General features: G+C 33.0%; 2 protein-coding genes across 3 annotated transcripts; both read right to left on the bottom strand.

Moving 5' to 3' along the window:
• Positions 1-1055: 1055 nt before the first annotated feature.
• Positions 1056-16716, bottom strand: LOC123921765. Of its 2 annotated transcripts, XM_045974433.1 has the most exons (7): positions 16545-16716; positions 14412-14543; positions 9630-9699; positions 5511-5764; positions 4342-4458; positions 2192-2237; positions 1056-1751 (listed from the first exon to the last, which is right to left on the bottom strand). In XM_045974433.1, the coding sequence occupies exons 2-7, from the start codon at positions 14496-14498 to the stop codon at positions 1318-1320; spliced, it is 1008 nt and encodes a 335-aa protein (XP_045830389.1). In that variant the 5' UTR covers positions 14499-14543; positions 16545-16716; the 3' UTR covers positions 1056-1317. The 2 variants fall into 2 exon arrangements, with proteins under 2 accessions (XP_045830389.1, XP_045830390.1); XM_045974434.1 differs by lacking the exon at positions 9630-9699.
• Positions 16717-22212: 5496 nt separating this feature from the next.
• On the bottom strand, positions 22213-24020 carry LOC123921763 (UDP-glucose flavonoid 3-O-glucosyltransferase 7-like). Its single transcript, XM_045974431.1, has one exon. The coding sequence runs from the start codon at positions 23875-23877 to the stop codon at positions 22435-22437; it is 1443 nt and encodes a 480-aa protein (XP_045830387.1). The 5' UTR covers positions 23878-24020; the 3' UTR covers positions 22213-22434.
• Positions 24021-27909: the final 3889 nt, after the last annotated feature.

Genomic DNA, 27909 nt, shown 5'->3' with positions numbered 1-27909 from the left:
ACAAATACATATTAAAATTTCATAAGGTAAAAATAGGGCGTTATCAAACCAAAAACCTAATCTTAACAATCAAACTAATGTTTTTCACATACAGTCAAAACTCAAAAGTCAATAATAATATGAGATCCAGATTCTTTAATCTCATCCATTTACGAAAAAATATATATTTGGAGATGTTATCTCAAATCGACTATAGGTGGTCTCTAAGACGACCAATCGAACCACGTGTTGACAAGTCATTTGTGAAGCTGAAAGGATGCTAGATTTTTTTTTGCTAAAAGGATGCTAGATTTGTTGAAAGCCATCTAAGATCCCTTGAAATATAGTATCAATAAAACGAGTCATTTTTTTTTGGTACATAAAACGAGTCATTATTAGTATCCAAAAACAAAAACTGAGTCATTATTGAGCATTTTAGCAAACACTCCACTTGAAGCAAACTAAAAAGAGTAACACACAAGCAGGAAAACATAAAATCACCAACAAAGACAATAGATCTTGATCCCAGTATTGATGGAGTAGCCAAAAAAAATGTTTTCAACAATTGAGATGATATTCACTACAACAAGATATAGGGGCGGTGGATGAGGAGGAGGGTGATCCATAAGTGAAAGAATCGTAATGACCGGCTACGTTGGAAAAAAAAAAAACTATAGTGTGTGTTGATGAACGTTGGTCAAAATCAGAGTATCTATAGAGAATCACTAGTCGTCACGAGAAAAATTCTTCACGACTTTTATACCACCGAAAAATTGCAAAACAATCATTTGCAATGAACACTGTCTGAGATAGACCGAAAATATGATAAGTGCCCCACAATGAAATCACAAATAAAGATCACTATGCACTGTCAATTCAAAACCCTAGCAAAGCCTCGAAGACCAAAGATGACACCAAGATTTACATTAAAGTAAAAAAAATACACAAAATTGTAAGAGAATGCCTTGGATTTTTTTAATATCTATTCCTGGAAAACTCTTGTTTAGTTCGAGTTGACGCTATCTTCCTTGTGTTATTGGGATCTAACCGCACATCCCCTGTCTATATTATAGTGGTATAGTGAAGCTATATTACATTTCAATGCAACAACTAACAGTAAGGATTTCGTACAAGAGCACAGAATGTCAAAAATAGAGGCAAATTTGAGCCACATATCATTAGGGAAAATCATTTTACAAAAAATGGAAGCCATAAACCAAATGAGAAACTAGCCAAAATACACATTCCTGAAACCAAAAAATGGACAATGCACACTATCAACAAAACTACAAACATCAGATTGTATGCTGGGTTCTTCTTACATTTGTTGGAAAACAATTATTTGCATGGCGCATGATGTTGCAAAAATTTCCAAGAAGGGTGTTTATTACCTGATAAAGGTATCTCACACTTCATCATACTTCTTAACCATTTAATCCTATTTAGAAGTTCCTCCAAGTCCAGAATACCTGATTCCGTCGTATTTGAAAACATGGAATTCAGACGAAGGCCAGTGTTGATTTTCATCTTCTTTGTAGGATACTCATCATGATATCCACTATTTATCGCAGTGCTTTCAAAATTCTCAATTGATGAATCCGTAATATGTGAGCTTGAAACACATGTTCCTCCATTTTTATTGCTGGCGAACTTCTCAATATTCACACCGTTTCCAACAGAGTTGCGTTGCTCTCTCCTCTCCGTGGATGTATATGAAGGCTGACCAACGTCCACCGCTACATCTTTAGCAGCATTTATGTTCACAACATTCCCTGCAATAGCAAAAGCAGTTTGAGGTTAAAATGACAATTTGGCAAAAAATGAAACAAAAGTAGGTTTATTTCCACAATCATCGACCACCAAAGAACAATTTGACAAGTATGGATCACTAATATTAGGAACACAGGTTTTATAATCAAATCAGAAATTAGTATATCTTTTTTGCCCGATAACAACTTCACGCTGCACTCGACTAAACCACAATAGTTTACATACTCCCATTATGAGAAGGGGTTAACTGAGAGTATCGAAATAAATACTATGTTTACATAGACCTAGCTCTGATTGACTGTTTGATCGAGAACATAAATCAAGAAAACATAAAATTCTTCCTAAAAAATTGCTATCTACACTAGTTGAAACACAAAATAACCACAGTCAACAAATGTGTCAAACAAAAGAAATCAAAACAGTATTTTTAATAATGTTGTACCTGAATTTTCTGGATTCATTATCCGAGCAGGACACCTGCATCCAGCCTGCAAATTTTGCAAGAAAATGAAGCACTCATCATTCAAACTGTTATATGTAAATGTTTTTTTAATCTTTAATTACCTAAACAAACTTGCAGAAGCAGAACATAACCAATATAAAGACAAGTAATTAATTGAAACAGTATTGTGATACTTTCCAAGGCAAAGGAAAATGTCGCACAAATTGAGCTTGGAATGCAGAGCCTCAAATCTAGAAGACGAGGAGCCTTTGTGAGAGGTGAGGCAGGAACATGCAGAACCTTGAGTTATTTCTCTTTCACTTACAAACATCAAATCCAGCTCCATGTGCTTTGTGCAAGCATGGAAGATTGGAACGTGAAATCCAGCTCCATCCCTAATTACAAGCCCCCTTTTAAAGATAAAATGTGTCCCTAAATATAAGCCCTTTTAAAATTCCTAGACACATTTATTAATACTTTTCCAACCATAACCCTACTTTACATTGGAACCCGAAAAGTCAACTACAAATATATCTTTTCACTAAGGCCAATTTAGTAATTGTAACACCCAAAAAATACATATTAATTACACTATCAACTTTTCTTAATATGCGTGAAAAATATCAATGGGGGCTTCTAATAAGGGATGGAGGGAGTACATTTTAAGGGAGACTGGGGCTGCTGGAGATACAGGTTTGAGGTGCAGTCCCCAAGAAATATTCCTCTTGAGCCAACTTAGGATTCAATTTACAATCTTTACTACTATCCATCAAGATCCAAGAGGCTGGGCCCCAGAAGTGGACCTTCTATTATCCAGAGCACCTACCACTTATGTAAAGTAAGAGGCCTCATGGAGAAAATTAGAGCCAGTTCTGGATAGTTTACAACCTATAATCATATGGATGATGAGATGGGTTTTGTTTTTGCCATATTTGTTTTCCCTAACAAATCTCTGATATACTCTCTGAGAGAATGATGGAGCCATATTGCTGAGGATTGCCCAAGTCTTCTGAGGAGAACTTTAGCTTCGTTTCGAGTAGTTGTTGGATCTCAACACTACTACTCCACAACTTTCTTATAACTCTCTTGAACCAAAAACTACTATTCCTCCACTACGTTGGCTTGATAATAATCATGAACAATGGCATTAAGTGATGCAACAACAGTTCTTGTTGATCCAGGTGATTCAGCCTTTTATCTAATTAACCCCCTAGGTAAACATACTACTCTTAATCTTCATTACAATATTTTTGATTTATCATAGGTTGTTGCAAATTCAACTATTCAAGTATAGAGACTAACTATCATGCAATGTCAAACGCATGTTGAATTTTACAGTTGAAATGCCTACTGCAAGTATTAAAGTTTTGCAAAATTGGTTGGTTGACACCACTTTGCAATATTGTTTGGATAAAGTTTCTCCCAGTTGTCGAAAAAGAAAATAGATGAGACATGTATGGAATCCATATCTGAATTACACACCAAAAAATATGGATAAAGATTTAGGGAAAAGATTCTTTTTGAGAATTTGGAGAATAGTTTCTCACCCCTTGGGGTGTTAGTGGTGTAGAGCATAGAAAGAGAAATAGGAAAGAAACGAAAAGAATTGAAGATAAAATCAGAGATGTGATTGGAAAGGAAGTGAGAATGAGAGATATAAAAGAGAAGATGTAAGAGAGAAGAGCAAATGGAAGTTGGGATTCAGAGAATATTATATGTACGAAGAGCCATAATTACATGAAATGATTCCACGATTACTCTATTTTGTTAAGGCAGTCAAATTCCTTTCAATTGGACAACAAACAAACAAGGCTTTTGCAGAAAACTATCTAGCACTAAATTCAAGCTTCCCATACTCTTATTATAGTTTATTTTGTGTAAACGAAACCCATGTTCCTCATTTTCAAAAACATGAATTCTCCACGAAATCCATGTTTCAATTAAGGCACTCAATGGAAGGAATCTTTAACTAGATTTACAAAATATAAGGAATCCACTAAATTTGAAAGCGAAAAAATGACACTATGAAGTATGAACCTTATTAGAAGGAAATATCATATCATTTATTAATAGAGTTTAGGCACAAAATTTAACAAGAAAAAACATATATGCATATGGAAAGCTAAATTAAAATAAGGGATTATACACACCGTAGGCATTCGCACAGTCCAACCTTTCTCTGGGCTCCAGTCCAAGGAAGGGCGCAGGTCCTTGGTTAAAGCTTTGTACGTGTCACCTTCACCCAACGGATGAGGTAGCAAATCAACCTAGAAAGACAATTTATATTGTAAATCAATAGTATCATTTGCCCAAATCTTGGTAGAATCAGCAACAAAATAAAACCATAACTACTAAATGCACCAAATTAGATGCCAGAAAAAATGAAGCAGGAAAGAAATGAATCTGTTCATATGATGCATATTCAAATAATCCATATTCTCAGGCGGCGGTAATAAAATTATGATTACAAAGCATTAATTGAAAGTACAAAAGAACCTTGATTTCACATAAGAACATTACATTAACAAGTCTCATTTTCAATTATCTCTTCTCTATTAAGTGTAAGCAAGGATATAAAAAGTTCTTATATGATAATGCATCTCAGTATCAGGAAGTGAAAACAATAGTGGGGCAAGAAATAAAAGAAATATAATCATAAACTGATCTTTATTTGATAAATATGGAAAAACCACTTGGAGAACTCTGTAAAAGCATTGAAAACTGAAGAATATAAGGAAGAGACAAAACAACCCAACGAGAACTCTCAACACAAAGACCTTACAAAAAGAACTATCTCGAAGGAAGTGTGGGTAGGGGACTAGTTTATCCAATTCCAAGACATTTGGCTTGGAGCCTCCTATTTTTGGTATCCTGGTGGCAATTTGGGCAAAGATTATGGCGCTACACTACTTAATTGTTGCAACGAACTCTCACCCATTGTTGAAACCACAACCAAAGAGCTTGAGCTAACAATTTCCCACGGTTTGGTATATTTAACACTATGAAGTCATTATTAAAAAGATTAAAGGAGTCCACAAATTAAAGAGAAAATGTCATTAAAAAAAATTACTTTTAGCTCATAAAAATTCCAAAATCAGGTATCAAATTTAAGTAACAAAAACGGCAAATTCTAACATTATAACGAATACGAATTTTACAAAATTCACCGTTCGATCGAAAGTTTATATCATATAGATCATCCATAAAAAAATTTAGAAAAATTGGAAATCATTTGATATGTTATTGAGACCCGTCAAGATTAACGGTATTTAATCTATCGTTAACCATAGCATTAGTCAACAAAAACTACTTATATTACCTGAACTTTATCATCTCCAAATACTTCAGTGACTGTTCCACACCAATAGCAACCATCAGAAAACCAATCTACCAAATCCCCAACCTTCCATGCGTCATCAACAATAACTATCACTTCTGAGATGGTATTGACATCAAGCTTTTCACTTTTACGATAGATGGTAGGATAGCAAGGCCGCACCATCAGTTCCTTCTTGGAGCCCTTTGACTTGCTATTATAAGGGGAAATTTGATACACCTTGATGTAAGTTTTCTCTACAAACAAGTAGTATTACAATTATTAACTTCAAATGATTTGTTATTATTGCAACTAGGATGATAATTCTCTAAATTTCATGGGGATATAAACTATTGAATTTTAAGAAGACAAAGGTAAACTTCTATGAAAAAAGTCTTAGTATTGAACAGCTCTCTTAACTTGTGAAAAATATCTTCATATGAAGTCAATTAATGCTCAAACAGAGTAATTTAGGGACTATTGCAACTTATAATTAGCCATGTAATTAATAACTCGCTATTATAATTATGTCGTTCTTATACTGTCAGTCCACTCTAGACACAATTCCATTATACTCTCCAACTTTGTGGTGGTATTGCTGCTTACTATGACCGATATTTGTTCCAAAAACCTCACTCGCTAAGATTTCCTCAACCATTTTTCAACATACATTTCCACTCCTAATAATGTTTCAATTTTAATGATTATTTTCCTCATCAAGTCTTGGTTACAACAAGTCAGCAAGCACCAATCATTGATCAGCAGCAACATCCAAGTCTTTTCCCATACAATGAGATGGATTGATCGATAGCAATCGTTCAACATTCTAACAATATTTCTAGCAGTGTCTCATTGTTCTTTTATAATATCAAAAGGCTACATAAATTCAAAAAATCATTGAACTTGTGGCTAAGTAATAAGTATATACTGGTCAAACCATGACAACACTAGAATCCCTTCCTGTGTGAGTATGTGAGTGTTATCTCATGGGTTAGCTGCTACACTATTAGCAGCTTGTCTAATGTTTTGTTAATGACTTCTATCAGTTAGTTAGAGCGTGCTACCTCAGCAGTTTAGTGCCCGATAAAGGTGTACCACATAAGCTCCGGCAGTTATAGCTGCCTTTAGAGCCAGCGAGCTTGCAGAGCAATTTTGTTAGATATGGGTGCAGGTTTAGCCTGCAGGTTTAGCCCCAGCTGTGTGCAGGTTAAGCACCACACAAATTCTATAACACTCAGTTTTCATTTAATAGAAATATTCAAAAGGAATTCATGAAATTCCAAACTAGGTTCTCTCCTCTTCCTCTCAATTAACACTTCCCAATACAAAAATATCATCAATTGCATAAAGAGAGAGGAAGTTGATAAAAACAAATGAAAAGAAGGATATCCAATGAATGAGCATCAAGAGAGGTCTGTCTACAAAGGGTTTCCCCTTCACAAAGGATTACTTCTTTCGCAACTCTTATCCAATGTACAGAATAATTTTCACCATTATCTCATCTCTATCCTCTATTTATCTAAATATCTTTGTTTGCTAACTAACTCACTCACCTAACTAATCCAAACTCTTTAGTTCCCCATTCTTCTCTACTATAACAATATTATCCCCTTCTAATTTAATTATGTCCTCAATGTTACGATATGATAAACCTCCTCTTGTTTAATAGTCATCAAAGAACTTCCTGTTCCCTCCGAACTCCCAACTATTTGTCACCAGATCCACGCATGAGCACATGTGCAACTATCTCCAGCCACCAGCGTTGGCCGTCCCCGAGCCCCCTCTCTCATATTCTGAGGTGTTTTTCATTATTTGGTGATTTTTTAGCAACATTTCCTCTTTCGCCTTGCGTAAATCATCATGTTCGACACCAGATTTTTTGTTGTCTCTTCTTCCACTTTCATTTTCACTACTCTTCCTCTGATCTTTACTGTTGAGCTTTGGTTTCAAGGACAAAAGGTCATGAGGACTATTTGCTCAAACAGTCCAAGGGGCGGAGACGACATATTCCAACGATGCCAATTGTTTATACAACTTTATCTTGATCTTATTGCCATAAAGAAACAAGACATGGAAATGCAAAGCTATTTGGGCAAACATTACTTCTCTCAATGTGCCAGTTCACGCTAGTGTGCTTCCCTCAAACTCTTATCAACAAGGTGGAAGAGGAGTAGGGTTGGGAATAGGCCAGGCGGCCTACAGGGGCCTTCGGCCTGTATAAGCCTGGCCTGGCCAGATTATTAAAAATGTCAGGCTTAGGCTTTGAAAACGGCCTGTCTACATAAATAGGGCAGACTTAGGCTTCTAAAAAGGCCTACGAAGCCTGATAGGCCGACCTGTTTATAATAATTATTATTTATATCTTATAAAAAAATATTATTTATATAAATACAAAATATCAGAGATTTTTTTTTTTTTAACAAAACAGAGAAAATATATTTGTTTTTATATTTCACGCATATAAATTAAAAATAGAAACCCTACCTCCATTCCATCTCTTATTCTCTCGAGCAAGTAGCAACTCATCCTATATTTTGGTTGTTGGCTTGTTGCGGACTACACTTAGCAAACAATTTGTATTATGGCGACTTTGTCGTAATCGTATTTGTTATTTTATTAGTTTTTAATTATTGTGCTAATCATATTATTAGCTTTTTCTTAATGTTGTAGAAATTATAAAAATTTAAATGTGAACTTTTTAAGGCCTGTTTAGCCTATTTAAAAAAACTATATAGAGAAGCTTTAATGTTACACAGGCTTTTAAATAGGCTACAAGGTCAGGCCAGGCCAAAAAAAAATAACATTTGATAGGCCGCAGGCCAGGCCTGAAGAAAAATCGTAGGCCAGGCTCAGGCCTATCAAGGCCTGGCCTGGCCTGTTCCCAACCCTAAAGAGGAGGACATGAAATAATCAGACTCGGCCTCGTTGCAACTATTGCAATTGCTTTGGTGTTGAGATGCAAACAAAGCTAATCAACTGTAATAAAGTAAGTTTTCCTTTCGACTGCAGGGTATAATGAGTACCTCAAGATCAAGGCACAAATGCAAACCACCACACTAGTATCCTTCGTTGCTCAAACTGATAATCCTATTGCGATTGTTACACATTCTTCTTCACTTGGACCTTGGATCCTTGACTGAAGCGCCTCTGATCATATGTCTGGTAACAAGTTGCTTTTCTCCCATCTCACTTATATGGACACACTCCCTAGTGTTACTTTAGCTAACAGATCACAAACCAAATGTCTAGGAATTGGCAAAACTAGTCCCCTACCCACACTTACTTTGGATTGCATACTTATGACCCTAGTTGACCATTTAACTTAATACACATTAGTGAACTCACTCATACCCAACCTTACTTTGTTACCATCACTTATACTTCTGTTCTTGTGCAGGATTAGAGGAAGATTAGAGTAATTGGAAGTCAATTGGAGCAGAGCATGAATCTAGAGGCTTCTAGGATATAAAAAATGCCTTTCTACATGCTTGATTGTCAGGTGATACTCATATAGATTCCAACGTCAAGCTATAACCAAGTCAGGGGGTTCCATTGCAGGACCCTAGTAGATAGTGATGTCTAATTAACAAACTTAATTACGTTGCACTGCAAGGACTGATATTACATGTGTTAGTTGTCGTAAGTTGATTTTTTTATTTTTTATTTTTGGTTTTCACCACCAGTATCCGGCCCACTGGACCGCCTAATCTGGTTCGGGGGTCAGTTCTGGCATCAAGTCATTCCAGCTCCCTCTCGATTGCAATTGCAGGGGATCTAACTGTGATGCTCCCTACCGAGTCCAGCTCCAAACCATGTAGTGCTCCTACCAAGATTACTTTATGAAAACAAGGGTAACATTGATGTTGGCTACTCTGATGTTGATTGGACAGGTTCACCATTAAATAGATAATTTGTAGCAAGCTTGGTGCATATGACTACTTGGTTTGAATAATTTCTCACATGTTAAATATGTCTTAGGTATTTGTTGCTAATGGATTGGAATTAACAATCACGTTAACTCATATTTATTGTAAATATGTTAAAAGTACAACTTTTTTATAGTCTCATTAGACAACAAAAAATTCAAATTTATAACTTGAAGCAAAAACGGCAAAAACATACTTTGATCAGGGTAATCAGGATACTCCAATTGATAGGACATAACACCGCCTTTCTCTCTAATCTTTATAATCTGAAAGAATATTATAAGATAAGGCCACCGAATGTAAAATTTGAAATTCATAAACATGTCCAAAAAAAGAGGGACAATAGTTGAGCAACCCAACAAAAACGTATTTTGGAGAAGGCCGATAGCACAAATAAGGAATGAATTATTTGTTGTCAATTTGAACCTTTAGTTCAAATTCAATAAGAACAAAGAGTAGAGCAAACAATAATATAGCAACTATGTATAAAGCAAAACCACAAACAAACCAAGCAACACGAAGTAGAGGAACAAACACACCAACATAGTTTACTTAGTTCAGCCCAAATTAACCTACGTCGGAGGAAAGAGCAGCTCTCTGATCCACCATCAATGAATGTTTACATGAGATACACAAGTTACAAAAAAAATAGTTTCTAGAGTTCTCCAAGAACAAACTCTATTTTCTCTAAAACTCTCATACAACAAAGAGAGTTACAAAATTGACCAAAAAATTGTTCTCAATTGCTCAGCAAGAGTTATCCCCAATTTCTCTCATTTACTCTCAACCCCTCACTTGATAGATTTCACTTAAAAAATCCATTATAAAGAACTTTGATCCTTCCTCCACTGATTACTAGCTACCCAAGGTGTTTCTCAAGTGCTTCCAAACCCTAGAATCCCTCTCGAGATTAAGCATTACAATTGGGTGGGGCGGAGACGGATTTTGCCCTGTCCAAACCCATAAAGTGTGGTATCATATACCAGTCTCAATTTTCAACGAGAAAGAAAAGTAAAACCTCAAACTCATACTCAACGGGGTTAGAGTATCCCGTGGAGTTTGGAAATCCCCTGGTGCCTTGGCCCCTCCCTCCTACAGCGTGACTATTTTGAAAAAACATAAAAATGAAAAATGCTTTGTTAAGTATAGGCATTAAGGTAAGGATTGTCTCTACTTATAAACTCATGTTCAGGTCATCTTAGAACTTTCACACACCCTTCACACCCAGTACTATTGGGCTTGACGCGTGGTGATCCGTAGCGCAAACCTGATAGAGCAGGTGACCCGACAAATCTTGGAGACTCTTATATCATCTTAGAATTTTGAGTTGGGTGAAATTTGATAGTGGAAACCTGATAGCAGCCTACAAAACCGACTTGCAAGGTGAAACTTGTCTAAACTACTACCTTTATCCCTAATTATAAAACCCCGTTGAGAAAATTGAGGAGATCAAAAAAGTGAGGTGTGACATTAAATTTGTTGACAATTGTTATTGTTTTTACAATTTTATCCTTCAAGAAAGAGAATAAGTTATTGTTTTTAAAGTATTTATTACAGATTATAGAAAAATATGCGCCCTTTAATTAGGGGTATGTTGGAAAAGAAATAATTAATGCTCTTGAAAATATGAAAGGGGTCTTATAAAAGGGGACAAAGAAAAATTTAAAAAGGGTTTTATATTTAGCACAGAGGTAGTATATTATATAAACACTACACAGACTATATCTCTCTTAACAATGTGGGACTAAATTCACCCCTTCACACCCAACACATTAGAGGTGTTAGAAGCTGCAATGAAGACCACCATTTCTCCACCACCACCATAACCATCACCATTTCTCCACTACCACCAATGTTTTTTCCTCTCTATTTGTGTAATCTAAAATGCTAATTATTCTAGTAAGTGTTGAATCTATCCTTAGACATTAATACATTGAAGCTATTTTTCATCTTTTTCATCTTTTTGTTAATGGTGTTAATTAATCTGTTACCCCAATGTTGCCACTTTATGTTTATTCCAGTATTTAGGCTCAATCTTCGACATGTTCTTCGTGTTCATCAGGGCCGCCATGAATTTCCAAATTCCGACGAGATTATTCTACTTCAAATGTGTTTTTCTCCCTGTCCAGAGCTCCGTTTTACACGAGACAACCACCTTTATGACCTTCATGAAGAGAAGAACAAGTTTCAGTGCCTCTCCACCGTCGCCGCCGCACCTCCGCCGCCGCAGGTCATCTTCTCCGGTGAGTTCTTCGCCAGAAAACTCATAGGAACCTAGAAATTTTGTTGCTGCATTGTTCTTGTTTTTCATTTTGCTCTTGATGATGTCATTGTTGTTGTTCTTGGTCCCTTCAGTTATGATGTTGTGGTTGTTCTTGGTAATGTTGATGATGTTGTTCTTGTTCTTCTTGTTGATGATGTTGTTGTTGTTGTTGTTCTTGGTCCCTTAAGTATTTACCCTTTTATAAATGTTGTTTACGTGTGTGTCCCCTACAAACCTCCTTGCAACAAGTTCCTCTTTTCAATTCCTTCTAAATCCTATTCTCTTGTCTCACCCTTCTCACCCCAATCCAATATTCCCCCATACCCAACCACTAATTCAATTCAAACCCAAACCAAAATCAGCATTTTCCTACCCAGGCATCATCAGTCTACCTTGGTCATTTAGAGACTCGTACTATCAAACAAGCCCTAACGGCCCGCGAGTGGTTGGCAGCCATGAAAGAGTAGTTCTCTTCCATAGAATGGAACAAAACTTGGTGCATTGTACCTCTTCCTCCAAATAGAAAGGTTGTTGGGTGCAATTGGGTGCTTCGTGTCAAGAAAAATGCAGATGGCACATTAAACAACTATAAAGTCCGCTTAGTTGTCAAGGGTTTTCACCAGCTCCATGGCTTTGATTTCCATGCAACCTTTTCACTTGTCATCAAGCTAGTCACCATCAGACTAATTCTCCTGCTTGCCCTCACAAATAAATGGATAATTCAACAAATAGACATCAACAATGTCTTCTTAAATGGCATCCTTCTAAAGAGGTATATATAGAAAATTTAGAGTTTTCTTTGTTGCCTTGCTCAACAAGGCTCACTTTCTAGAAGGTTCTGTAGTGCTCAAGTAGCCGCAACTTATTTTAGTTATGCCCATGCCAGCATGGCTCAGTCTGTCATACTCTGCTAGCAAGTGGTTTAAGTCTCCTCCCGATCGCAGTTGCAGGGGATCGAACCATGGTATTTCCTAACAAGTTCGACATCACTCACCACAAAACCTACTAACGATTGATACAATTCTATTTTTTTTTTACTACAATAAATCATTAGGCTATGAAAATGAAATTAATAATGTTGTGATCATTACTTAGCTCAAACAAACTCCAATTCCTTTCACATCTAGATACAGTACATGTCAAGCTCAAAATCATGACATCTAATAATATTGATAGGCTTATTTCTAGAAATTATAATCTCTATTACTCACCAACAACAATGTTTTTGTTAATCAATCGTTACTTGATCCAGTGGTGATTGGCGCTGGACTTGGTAGGGAAGACCACGGTTCGATCCCCACAACTGCGATCGGGAGGGGATTGGAAGCACTTGATGTCAGAATTGACCCCCGAACCAGATTAGGCGGTCTCGTGGGCTGGATATAGGTGGTGGAAAAAAGTTTTTGCTAAGTAATTTTGTATAGTACTCCCTCCGTACCACAATATAAGTCACTTTGGCAAAATTACACAAATTAAGAAATGTAATTAATATTGTATGGAAAAAAAATTATGAGTTAGTTTACAAAATTATTCTTCATTAATGGTATAGGAAAGATAAATCGAAGAATTGAAAGAATAGAGAATAATAAATAGTGAAGGGTATAATAGGAAAACTAGTTTTAAATGTTTCATTAGTAATGTAAAGTGACATATAATTTGGTACGGAGGGAGTACTGAATTCCAACAAGACCAGCCACAACTTTTTAAATTGGTAGCACACTTAGTATCTTTTAATACCCCTCTAAACTTCATGCAAACTACACCGAATTGTCAGGGCCACCATTTGATAACACGAGAATAGGATATACTACAACAACCAAGTCTTTTACCAGTACATGGCTCAAATAATGTTGTAGAACCTTGGTTTAAAATAAGTCCATATATCAATCATTCACCACTACATTTTTCTTAATGGTTTGGTCTATCTCTAACTATTGAACTTTCCCCTTCATCAAGCCAATCCATCTTACTAGTGCTTCTATGAGCCTCCACATATGTCAACACTATCATAAACAAGACTATACTATCTTTTCGACAACGGAAACTACCTTCATTTTTCTCTAATGATCGTAATCTAAATTCCATTTTGTCTCAGGTAAACCACTCATCCATTTTATTCTCATCTTAGCATTTATACTTTTACACTAACCCTTTACCATCAAACGTTCAAACTCATATACAATTACAAGTCTAATAACTGCGCAGTAAAATTTATCAAAATTCTTTGATTCCATGATTAACAACTCTCTATATGTCCTCATCATTTTCTACGAGGAACCCAGGGTACTTAAAACATTAGACTTGTGATATTGTATATTTTCCAATTTTCTCCTCTAAACAATGATTTGTTTATCTTTTTCTAAATTAATTAATAGTCAATACATTTTGCTTTACTTCTACCAAGAATATACAAGTACTCAACGTTTACAAAAATTAAACTTGTAATTATTTTATATTTTATAAAAACAAATAACAAGTAACAATTGTGATTTACAAACACTATTATACCATTATTGAAATATATATATCATTATTGGAATATAAATCAGTGCTCTAAAAACATGACAAAATCAAATTGATAGAAAGAACAACAAACCCGCAAGAAAATATTTAATAAATTAGATTAAATGTTAATGCTAATTTAATAAATGTATAAATGTACCGTTAAGTAATCGATACTCGGACTAAAATAATCAAAAATGATGAAATATATACCTTGCACCTGAACCATGCACCACGATAACCAGTTTCAAAGGATTTTAACTCGATCAAGTCCCCAACTTGAAATGGAAGACTGGACATTGTTAACAAATGCACTTCCAACCTTCAACTTCGTAAATACAAAACCTTGATACACAAGAAAAGTGTTACACAACCATTTTGAGACTGAGGAAAAGTGGCTTAAACCTAGTCATATAAACTAGTGAACAAGCGAAAATAGTTTGCAAATTGAGATACTTTTAATAACAATAGTTATATTCAAATACCAAATGGGTAAAAAAAGAATTATTATTTTTATAACATTTTAACTTGGTCCTTCAAAGATTAATATAATATCACGTTAGTCCCCCAAAGGTTTTTCATCAAATTAAAATATAAAAACAACCCGTCTTTATGTATCTCCATATTAGTCCTCCACCGAAATGAACATGATGAGAAATTAATATGCTATGGAAACTTATTTGGTGACAAAAATAATAATAAATCATTTAAAAACACCTTGATCTACACAAATAAGATGCATAGATGTTGTCCATTGGGCTAGCAATAAAATGGAATTGATGGATGGCTCTCATCTATGTATATACTATGACTATGTCTAACAATCTTTATGGTCAATCTCTGAAGAACTAACATATATAGGATGGACTTATTTGAGCTTATCTGTGGTCATAAGTTTTGTGTGATTGTTTAGCAGAACTTATAAAAATAGTGACATTTTTCATGAGCTTATGAAAACAACTTATTATAGGAAAACCCTAAATTTGTGTTTGTAAAATTGTGAAAATCATTTTTTTTTGTGTTAACCCTCCGATTCTCTTGGGAAAGAGACTGGTAAAAGTAAATATTGTCTTTATCCCTTATTATAAGAACCTTTGACAAATTGATAGTATCAATAACAAGTATGTTTGGAAAAAAAAGTAATGAATGCATTTAGAAATTTTTAGAGAATCATATATTTAGGGAAAAAAAAAATTTAAATGTGTCTTATACTTAAGGACGGAGGGAATACATGGGTCTTGAAGCAAATCGTTGTAATGAAGATAATACATATATGGAAATATCAAAACCAATTGTTTTCAAAAAACACACAATTGTTCACCTTCAAGATTCAATTATTTCATTGATAGCAACTAAAATCAACACAAATTTCATAAAATGAAAATAGAAAGAGATAAAGTATATTTGAAGTAAATGGAGCATAAGAGTTCGTTTGATCTGCAAAATATAACTACTAAACAGAATAATAAAAGATAGAATAGCACAAGACAAATTTTGTGTTGTAGATGTTTGCTAGACAAACGGTTATTTTGGTATTTTATACAACTTCTGCAGAGGTACATGTCGGCTCTCAGATTGTCCAAAAAAATTTGAAAATTAAACACAGTACAGCTAAAATTGACGTGTTCGGTCATTACTTTTTAGCATATTAAATACACCCTAAGAGGTACATATCTAGTACTAAATGTAAAAGAAAATTGTATCAACAAAAGTTGATTCACTTGATGCAAAAAGAAATTTGAATAAGCTAAATTAGCCCACCCAAATTGATAATAGATAGAATTGACATTAAACCTTAATGAAAAACACACTCTAAGGTCTCAATCCAATACCATCAGACCAACCCAAGTGGGTTCACTTGATTTAAATTTTGGAGCAAATACATCAATTTAATTTTAAATATAAAAGTTGTATCAACAAAATTTGATTCACATTCAATGTTTGGAGCAAATACTTATCCAACTTTTTCTTAGATCTAGATCCAAATTAAGAATATTTGAAGAGATGAATAAGTGTATATTGACAATTGGAAAAATCCCACAATCATATAGAGATCTCATATTTTGATGTAACCAAGTAATATTTAACAATGGAAGATTTTTACAATCAATTGAACTTAGATTAAAAAGTTATGTTTAAAGAAAATCGTTCGAAAGAATCTCAGTTCAATTCTTAAGGGAAACCACTCAATGGAATCCCTTACGCCGCTTTAGAGCGGTGCTATGCAGAGTGGAGATCTGATGTTTACGCAACTCTCTTTTACAGTTGCGGTTATTGCTACAACAAATCGCGCTAGGATAGGGGGAGAAAATTGGAGAGAGAAAGAAATGGGGAAAAAAGGAAAACCTGTATGGACGTTCTCTGGTGCGTTTTCCGGCAGATGATAACGAACTCCGGTGAGTTTTCCGGCGAGATGATATCAGTGCGACACCAACTTGTTTCTCATGCAATGGCGAAAGGTGGCAGCGGTTGCAAACCGTTTGCTTGATCGAGAGCTTATGATGCGGTGGGTTTAGTTTTTTTAAATGCAAAATGTGTTTAGTTTTTGTTTTTGTATTGGGAATGATGCTGGGCCTTAGTAATTGGATTGATTGGGCTTAGAATAAAATATCTATTTATTTTGAAAAGAGTTTTTCTTTTCGCACTTCCGTTGGACATGCGCGCTGTTTGATATTTCTTTTTTTTTGTTTACAATTATTGGTAATCGAATTCATAACTTATAACATAGTAATTAAATTTCTCACCATTAGACCAAACATAGTGGCTTTGATATTTTCAATTTACCTCTTTCGCTACTTAAGATGTGAGTGCGTAAAACTGCAAAACCATAGTTCGTATTCTAGGATGCGAACTAGTTCATCGTATAAAAATCAAATTTTTTTGTCTCTTTCATCTTATAAAACAGTAATAATATGAATTAAATTGTATTAATATTGAGAGATTACACGTACATATATAGTAAAACTAATGCAGCAAATAAGAAAATTAATTATACATATAAAAACAAATATAAATTCACATTATTACGATGAGTCAACACACATATATTATAGGCGTAAGGTTTAAGCCAGAGAAAACAAATGCTAATGTGATTACTTTATTTGATTCATCGGTTTACAATAGTTTTATAGATGTCAAAGCTTTTACAAGGTAATACAAATGCATTTAATTGAAATTACAATGATCATGCTAGAATCAAGTCGACCATAATAATTAATTACAAATTATGACTGTAATAATTGCAAATGATACTATTATAGTCATCGACAGGTTATCATTTGATCAAAGGGATGTATTCACTATACCTATACATATAGAGTCAACACCTATACACATAGAGTCAAAAGTGTTTAATGCTATGAATTAAACATGTATAATTAGTGAATGTTTTGCATGATTTGAATTAAACACATGTTAGTTTAATTTTCTCGATTAAATTTGTAAGAAGCTTGAAGCTTAGACTGTCAAAAAAAAAAAAACTTAAAGCTTAGTATGCTTTGACTTGAGGGATAATATTAAGATATGATGTTTTTAATTTATATTATCGAAAATGCTTTTCGTTTGTTATTTGACAAACTCTCAATGCTTCTTATTGTTGTATCATGAGTTTGAGGAGAGATGTTAGATAATATAGTTATTATTAGTTAGTAGTAAGGGTAGTTTAGACTTTTCAACTTCCCTATTCCCCTAGTATGTATTCTTATTGTAAGACTATGCATCTAAGCTTTGGTAAACAGTAGCCTCCTTTTGTTTCTTTCTATTTCTCTTTCTCTTTTTTGTCTTTCACCACCAGTTGAATCTGGTTCGGGTGTCAGTTCTGGCATCAAGTGGTTTCAGCCCCCTCCCGGTCGCAGTTACGGGGGATCGAACCGCGATCCTCCCTACCAAGTTCAGCGCCAATGACCACTGAACCACCTAACGATTGATATTTCTCTTTCTCTTTGATTGATTGTTTTGTTAACATTATTCACCCTCCTTCAATTTTATTCATTTGAAGTGAAAAGAATTGCATTTCTCTTACTTTTCATCAAGTAAGTGTCAATTTATATTCATATTTACTCATTTATATTCATATATTTTACATTGTTAAGGTTTATTTTTGTTTTATCTTTAAAACAATTTGATTTGATGAGAATGTGATTAGATATTATGAGTGTATGTTGTTAGATTGTTGTTGTTTCGTTTGACAATAGTGAAAATAGTTATTTTTAGATTATTTTTTTAGGTTATTAAGTTCTGTGCTTCAAGTGTTCGACAAAATGTTTTAATGAAATTTTAGTGCCACGTCATATTCTAAAAAACCTCCACCCCATGAGGTAAATGACATTGATGCTCTATTGTGGCCGGGTAGCCCAGCCAGTGACTTTACAATTCATACAACATATAATTTTTTAACAAGTACACAGTCACGTGAAGAAAACAAGCTATTGCGTAAAATCTAGAGCGTTGGTGTAATAGAATGAAATCGAGTTTTCATATGGCAGCTGAATCACGACAGATTACTCACCATGATCATGAGACTGGCGAAGTGGTAGTTTTGGGAACCTTATTGTGATGCTTGCCATCAATTTGAAGAGTTTACGAAGGTCTTTGAATTGCCAAGAGGCGAAATATTTTGAAACTACAGACTCAATTAGACTCTTTACTGTAGTGCTTGTTCAAAATTTACAAAGTGGTAGCATGGAAATATGATGGGTGATTCGCTGCTGAAGAGAATTAGGAGTTTGCTTGAGTGACATTGCATAGTTTCTTACGTAGAGAGCGTGCACCAAATACTCCTAGGAAAATATGGATCGACGAGATAAAAAAGATGAAGTATCTTCGTTATGACCACCACCAGAGATTGAAATGTCATCCCCACCACCACATGTAGAGTTGAATCATTTTTCTGGAGTCCATATGATATGCCAGTACTGATAAGGGAATAACTTAAAATTTTTAAAAGATAAGAGATCAAATTAAAACTTAAAATAAAGATAAGAGAAAAAGTGCAATTAAGCCTTTATCTTATTACTCATTTATATTATTTCATTTTTTAAGAGAAAATATATGCAAACAAAACTACAACGAAAAACATCAACCATAACAATAGACTAAACAAGCCGATGGATTACTCTACCAAGAGATAAGATCACGAGTGAAAAAAAAATTCCAAGATATAAGATCATGAGTGAAAAAATATATATTTGCCTTTAGGCCACCACCATACAAGAAGCTTGATGTTGTCGACCAACTGATCACTGGTCATTGTTTTAGAACAAAAAATACGAACTTTTTTTTTTCTTTCCAAATATATACAAATAACAAGCCGACCAAATTGTCTGAAAACAATCATGAATATCTTTAGGGTCTTGTTAACATGTGCATATAGGGCACATGATAATGTATTTTAATATAGAAATTTAACATTTAATGATACAAGACATTTAATGCTTGAAAAGTTAAAATGCACAAATTTTAAGGCATAATTTCTATTTTTACTACCTTAACATGTGTCATGTATGCACATGTTAACATTCTCCATATCTTTATGTCTAAGAGGATCATGAATGCTATCGAGAGAAGCACAAATGGAGAGGTCGACATTTGAGAAGGCTTCAAGTTTAGCAAAGAAATCCGCACATTGATTATTTTCTCTAAGTATGTGACAAAGAGAAATATTGTGTTGGTAGAATAAGTCTTTTAAGTCTTGAATTATTACAGCATGAATATAATACTTAACTTTGAGACATTTGATGAGTGTTTATACTTTATTCAATGCTTCTTGATATAATTCTTATTTGGCCGTTAAAAGAAATACATCAATTATCTTTGCGAGCATAGTTTAGTTACTAAAGACATTACGTACCACTTATTCACTTAAAAAATAAAATTCTAGTCATCGGATTATTTGATTGAAAAAAAAATTGAATACACCACTCTATAATAAAAGTACTTCGGTAATTTTTTTCCCAACAGAAAGTACTTCAGTAATTAAAATAAAGAAACTTTTCTTTTTTATTTATAGTATACCTTATTCATACAATAATTTCACGTGCCATATTCAAGTCAAGAGTTCTTGTTTTTTTCTTCTTGGTACAAAGCACTATTTATCGTTTATATATTAAAAAAATAGATCGTGAACTGCGTGGACCATTTTACTTTTTAATATAAATATAAAATAATGAAATCTAGATTAATTATTTTATATTTATATAGTGGACGTAAATTTGATTTGGATTTGAATTTTAGACAATTTTCGACTAGTTTGCATGGGTCATTGATTTTTATTCGATATTTAAGTTTGTCATTATATTATGGTAGAAAATTTATTTAGAATAAAATATTTTAAAATTTGTTATATAATATTGTTAAAATATAAGTGAAACTATTGTGCTATTTTTTGTAAAACTTATTAAATGAATAAATTTGATTATAATTATCATTGATAAATTATCCAATTTTTTATGTATCTGTCATAAATAATAGTCATGTGTATATCTATTACTAATATATTAAAATCGATTACCACAAAAGTTCCTAAGAAACGATATAGAAAGAATATAAGATAAATACAAAAAAAAAACAAATATATAGAAAAAATATAAGATAAATACAAAAATAACAAATATGTAGAAAAAATATAAGATAAATATAAAAAAAAAAAGATGATATGCTTAAAAATATGAACAAAACAAATTATAGATAGAAACAAAACAGAACAATATATACGCATAAAAATAGAAAAAAAAATAAAAAAATAATATAAAAAGTAAGATAAATATGCATAAAATTACGAATATAGAAATAAAAACATAAACAATATTTTTCATAAAAAAATATACTATTAACTATTAATAATAATAATAATAATAATAATAATAATAATACAATAAAGTTTTTTTTATAAGCAATAATACAATAAAGTTAATTACTACTATCAAATTTAATAAATTATCCTAAATATTTTTTTTGGACAAGAAATTATCCTAAATATTCCTAATCAAATTTCTAATTTTTTTATTAAAAAATATACATGGGACTATTATTTGTGACAGATACAAAAAAAAACTGAATAATTTATCATTGATATTATATCAAAAAAATTAAATATTTTATTCTAAATAAATTTTCTACCATAATATAATGACAAACTTAAATATCAAATTAAAAATAATAGACTCGTGCGAATGCACGAGTCTTTTAACTAGTTTTTTTAATAAAAGATTAGAAATTTGATTAGGAATATTTAGGATAATTTAGTAAATTTGATAGTAATTAAATTTATTGTATTATTATTATATTATTATTATTATTATTATGATTATCATTAATAGTATATTGATTTTTCTTTATGAAAAATATTATTTTTTTATTTCTAAATTCATAATTTTATGCATATTCATTTTATTTTTTCTATAATTTTTTTTATTGACTACTTTATTCTCTTTTTTTGTTTAATAGATTATTGAGTTACTCGTATTAATCTGTTTTGTTGCTATTTTTATGAGTATAGATTGTTCTTTTTTGTTCAAATCTATAATCTGTTTGTTTCTATTTTTAAGCATATCATTTTTTTTGTATTTATCTTATATTTTTTCTATATATATTTTTTAGTGAAATTACAATGAAGAATATAAAACTTGCAATGTGGTTAAAAGTAATAAGGATAAATTTGTAACTTTGGTGGTAATCGATTTTAATATATTAGTAGTAGATTAGCAAAATTGATTTTTAGAGCTATAAAGTTAATTTTGAAATGTTTGAATGTCTAAAAAATTATTTTCCTTTTAAAATTGATTTTAATTCAAAGATATAATTTGTACCTATTAATTTAAACATGATTTTTACATTTTTTTTTACAACATGATTTTTACATTAAAAATTGGTTAACTCACATTTTATGTGATCGAATATATTCAATTTCAAACATAAAACACTTCACGTACATTCAATTTATTTTAAATTTTTTTATAATGAAGGCTGATTCAATTTATTTTTATTAAAATTAATTTATTCAAATTCAATATTTGTCACCACAAAATCAAACAAATTAAATTATGAAAGACAATCCAATAAAAATTTCTTGCAATACAGTGAACACGTTCAAGCATGGCAAGTTGTAACAATCAGTACCCCAATGACATTGTTTATTTTTAACTTATTTGTAATTGTACTTAATTTGAAAACATTGAAGATCAAATTATGCATAATAACTGAGTAAAAGGAAAATTGAAAGTTGAAACTAACAATCTAGTTAGCTTAACTCTACTGATTTTGGAACCACCAAACTTTGAAAATAATCAACGAGTTTCGTAAGACAATTTTGCGACGATCCACCTTCTTGAACGGCTTTCCATGCTTTCGCTTTCATTTCTTTAGCTCTTTTTCTTATTTCTCCGCCTTCACCATCACTATCCATCAAACTCTTCACACCCTTCTCTATTTTCTCAGCGCTCACCACCGTCTTCTTAGCATCATAAGGCGATATACTCCACTCTGCTGCACCAACCTCCACACCAATACGATGCACCTCGGTCACCAATTTTTCGTTATAATATTGATCACCAAATCCTGGCATTGTAATCATTGGCACTCCGGAGCTTATAGCTTCTACGGTTGCATTCCAACCACAATGCGTTAAAAATCCACCTATTGATGGATGATCCAATATTAACGCTTGTGGAACCCAACCCTTAATTAACATTCCTCTTTTCTTTTCTTTCATCTTTTGTTCGAAACCTTTGGGTAACCAATTATCATCATCTTCGCCTTCTTTCCTATGAACCACCCAAAGAAATTTATGATTTGAATTTTCAATTCCAATAGCTAACTCCATAAGTTGTTCATTTGATAAACTACATAAACTTCCGAAACTAATGTAAACAACCGAATTTGGTTCTTGTGCGTCAAGCCAAGTGAGACTCTCGTGTTTTTTCTCGTTACTAATATTAATTACTTTCTCTTTGGTGTTTTCCACCATGAGAGAAGTAGGCCCAACATGCCAAACCTTTCGTCCGGTAAGATTCTCGTAATATTCAGTGTAACCTTCATCAAGTTCAGCGAAACTATTAACAATTACGCCATGAGAACCATTTTCGGCTTTGATCAATGCTTCAGTGAGTCTAGCAAAACCCGGTGATGGTTTTATTGGTAATGTAAGTGGATGAGGAAGACCGGGAATTTGATAAGGTCCCGAATCCGAAACAAAAGCTTCCGGATGAGATTGAATAGCTTGAATCATACAAACATCGAAGATTGATATAGGGTTAAAAACAAGTCGTGGAATTTGAAGATCTTTAGCTGTGGATTCACTCCAAGTGAACATGATATCCGGAATGAAGACATGAGGCGGGTTTTGTTTCAAAAAGTTTTCGATTTCGGGTTTAATGACATGAGCAGCCATGGAAATTTTACCCGCGGTTTGGTTATCGGAAGCTGCAAAGAGATTTTCAACGCCTATAGGGAGACCGACTTGAGTAGCCGGGAAATTGATAATATGGACACGAATATGGTGGCCGGCGGCTTTTTCTTCTTCGATTATTTTGTCGAAGAGTTGAGCATTGGAAGGAGTTGTTATGATGGTTACTTGTTGGTTTTTTGAAGCTACTAAACGAGCTAAGTTTACAAGAGGGATTAAGTGTCCTTGTGCAAAAAATGGGAGCATGTAGATTTTCAATGGCTTTGATTCTGTTCCCATTTTTAGCTTTATGTGATGTGATTTTTCTTCTAGGTATTGGTACTCTTAGTTTGTTCCAGCTTATGAATTATGAATGCAATTGTTACACTTATATATGAAATATGAATCACAACACGGTCCACCGAAAAGATTAATTAATGAGCTGCACAAAAAATAAAACATTGTTTATTTATATTTAAAAAACGTAGCTCGTGAACTGCGTGGAGCATTTTTCTATTATTAATTTTCATAAAATGATTATATCTAGATTGATTATTTTATATTTGATCCTTTAAATATAAGTTAAGTTGTTTCTAGGATAATCTCAAAGAATTGTTGTGGGTAAATTTATCCAATAATTAATAAAATTTAGTTACGTATATAAATGTGTACGTGGAATAAAATTTAGTCACATAGACAAATTAGTAACCAGAGTAAAAAATAGTTTGTTTGGTACTAACAAATTTATTCATGTTAAATAAAAAAGTGTGATTTTTTTGTTTTTTTAATCAGAATAAATAATTTTCATATGAGTTAATTTTTTGTTTTTATGATATTTTTAAAGATTTCGTCATCTTAATATGTGGTGTTGTGTTTGCACATTAAATTGAAGTGGCCACGTGAATTGCAAGAAATAATTATTAATTGCAATTGTTCACTTCACTTGTGAACATGCGTGAGTAGGATTCGTACAGTAACACGCAGAGAGAACTAGAAACAACAGGGAGCCGCGTGAAGAGAACGAAATTTGAATACCTATTTTTTGAGTAATTGTATTTTTTCTTTGGGTTGGTTTGGAATATTTAATTCTGAGGTTGTTTGTTCTCTAGTTGTTTTTTTTTTATAAGCAAAAAAATCGTTCAAATTCTTACAATATAATGAAATCCCTCATATGCTATGAATACATTCTAAAGGATTAACACACCATTCGGAGTATGAATAGGAGCAATCTCTACCCAACCAACCAACAAGTCCGGTTTTGGGCCAGGGCAACTAGGACCCAGTCCAGGGCCTCCAAAAAATTAGGGCCTCAAATTTTTTTTAAGCCCATAATTAAAATTATTGCTTTAAGTATTTCTTCGGAAACTAGAAAACATGAATTGTCTATTGGTCCAATGGTTAGCAGCTGTCTTAGTGTATGTTTGGTTTCAATTCTAGAGTAGCCAGAATTGATTCTGGACATGTAGAATGGATTCTGACTTGTTTGGTTCCTCAAAAGTAGAATTGATTCTGCCTCCAGAATGGATTCTACTTGAAGCTAGAAATTGTAGCTTCTCATTCTAGAATTGATTTTTACACTCAAATTCTTTGTTCAACTCACTTTTGTATGAATATATCCAAACATAAATCAATTCTATCAAACTCAATTCTATTAAAATCAATTATGTCAAACTCAATTCTGTCAAAATCAATTTTGTCCACCGCAAAACCAAACACATACTTAGTGTTTTGAAGTTGTGAAGAGGTGGTGGCCTGTTGGTCCAATGGTTAGCAGCTGTATATTGTGTATTGTTATTTAGTGTTTGTAGGGTATCCTTTGTTGGTATGCTTTGTATCGCAACACTAAATAACAATACACAATAAACAATGAGAATCTGACCGTATCGCAACACATACTTATATTAAAACTTAAACTTTTTGCAGATTTCGAAATACAAACTTACCTCAGAGCCTCAGATTCGTTCTTCTTGTTCGCTTCTTCATACTTCGTTTTCGCCAGATTCTTCGTGTTGTTCTTCGTTTTCTTCGTGTTGTTCCTCATTTTCGCCGGATTCTTCGCCGTGTTGTTTGATTCCTTCATCGTTTTGTTGTTCTTCATTCTTCGTTTTGTTGTTCTTCTTCTAGGGCAAAGAAAAAGAAGGTAACAATGGGGGTAAACAAAGCACGCAATTTGTTCTTCTTTTAATTTTCAAATTTTTTATTTAAAAAATTAATAATAAAGAATATATTTACACAATCATTAATGATGTGGCAATTTTAAAAAAAAAATAAATAAAATAATTTTCACGTGTCATGCCACGTCAAGATTCGTCCCAGTCATATGCCCACTTGTGCGGTCAGGGGGTATTTAGATAGAATCTTCATATTACATGGGGTAATCCTAAAAAAATATTTTGCAGGGGGTAAACCAAATCTCACCTATTTTGCAGAGGGTAAAACCCTATTTACCCAAAAAAATTGTATTTTTTTATTTGGGGTTCATTTTTATTATTAGTCCGGGACCTCCAAATTGTCGGAGACGACCCTGCCGACCAATAAACCAAAACCAAGAAATAAACTTAATTTGATCTACCAACTAATTACAATCAACTATAGTACCCCTAAAAATAATGTTATTCTGTAACCTCCAGCTCCAAGTACACCAAGTGGTTACATAAACAATCTACTCACTTTAAAATTATCCTTTATTAATTACACAATCCTATCTGTACTCTTATCAAATAAAATCAAATAATTCATTCCAATATTACTAATGCATTAATTAGAGGGTCATATTTCTCATGCTAGTCTACGGTTAGTTTTGGAAAAAAAAAACATAAAATTTTAAAATCATTAATGAGAAAAATTAGCTTATTTGGCTTGTATGATTTTTTCAAAGTGTTGCTTATAAAAAGGATCAGAGAGAGTATTTAAACAAATGAATTTCTGTAAGGATAACTCAGTTGATAGAGACATTATATGTAATATTCCGACTTGAGTTCGAATTATGGTACTCTCACTTCTTCACCTTAAAAAGTAAAATTCCAGCACTAATCTATTTGGTAAAAAAAATATTAAACAAATGAAAATGAATTGATAGATGCATAAAATTTGGGTTGAACATAAGATTAGTTAATACTTGTCTTTAATCTAAAATTTTAACATGATCAAGTTTTTCGATTCAAACCATAAGAGGATTGCTACACCCTCCTTGAATTGTTCATACAAGGCAAAAATACCAATACACAAAACCCATGAAGGAAAAGAAACAGTTTATCAATTACCAATACACAAAATGGGCATAATAAACAACTTGCTCCCTAAGAACAGAGAGCACAACACATGAAGAGACAACACTTTTGGATTGCTGGTTACACTTAACAATTTTTATGTCTGAGTTTTTTTTAGAAAAAACGTTAATATGGTTGTTTATAATCTTATAAAGATGGCCATATATAAACGTTAATATGGTTGTTTATAATATGGGCGAGGTAAAAAGAGGTGGCCAAGTAAACAATCTCATCTTTCAACAGTAGCTGATAGTTCTCGACTCCGCTATGACTCTTATTGAATCAACTCCTCATGCCGGAACCGGTGCTCTGATTAGACAGGATCCGCCGTTGATGCCAGATCCAGAGCCGCTTTTTTCCAAGTGCTATAAGGTTCCTCGTGCAGGAAAGGACATATCTTCTGGACAAGTCTAATCCTATTCCAAGATTCCTTGATTTTTAATTCTATGAATTAGTTTTCTCTCCTAAAAAAATGTTGCGCCCATTATTTTTACAAAGAACAGTTTTGAGGGTTGCTAGTGAGCTAACAATTTTTTTTTTTTTGGTGATACAAAAATATATTTAATAGCACATAAACTAAAGAAGACCACCAAATCTAACATAAGTGGTTGGTGTGCAATATATGTGATTCTTATAAATTTGAGGTACTATTAGAATTTATGAAACCTATACTCAACCACAAAAATTAGCTTGAGAGTTGAGGTTTGCACTACATTTATAAAGGCTATCTTTGTCATATCTCTAGCCAATGTGAGACTTCTAACACACCCTCTCACGTCCAAGACTGAACAAGCTGGAACGTGGAATCAACAACAACGAGTGCCCCAAATATGGGAGGTCTCCACAACAAACAACAAATGGATCTAGGATAGACTTTGATACCATATTAGAATTTGAGAGACATATACTTAACCACAAAAGCTAGCTTGAGAGTTGAGGTTTACACTACACTTATAAAGGCTATCTTTGTCATGTCTTTAGCCAATGTGAAACTTCTAACATGTACCAAATTTGACTCACACCGATAAACAAAAACTTAAAAGAGAAAATTAATAAAATATAC

This window comes from Trifolium pratense, linkage group LG4 (assembly GCF_020283565.1).
Source record: "Trifolium pratense cultivar HEN17-A07 linkage group LG4, ARS_RC_1.1, whole genome shotgun sequence".
Taxonomy (NCBI): Eukaryota; Viridiplantae; Streptophyta; class Magnoliopsida; order Fabales; family Fabaceae; genus Trifolium; species Trifolium pratense.
Note: the sequence above shows the minus strand (reverse complement) of the source record. Positions and strands in the feature narration are given on the sequence as shown.

Coding starts and splice junctions, on each gene's coding strand:
- LOC123921765 (XM_045974433.1), bottom strand. CDS start 14,498: ATGTCCAGTCTTCCATTTCAAGTTGGGGACTTGATCGAGTTAAAATCC. Junction 9,700..14,411: donor GTGCATGGTTCAGGTGCAAG/GTATATATTTCA, acceptor ATATTCTTTCAG/ATTATAAAGATTAGAGAGAA. Junction 2,238..4,341: donor GGACTGTGCGAATGCCTACG/GTGTGTATAATC, acceptor CAAAATTTGCAG/GCTGGATGCAGGTGTCCTGC.
- LOC123921763 (XM_045974431.1), bottom strand. CDS start 23,877: ATGGGAACAGAATCAAAGCCATTGAAAATCTACATGCTCCCATTTTTT.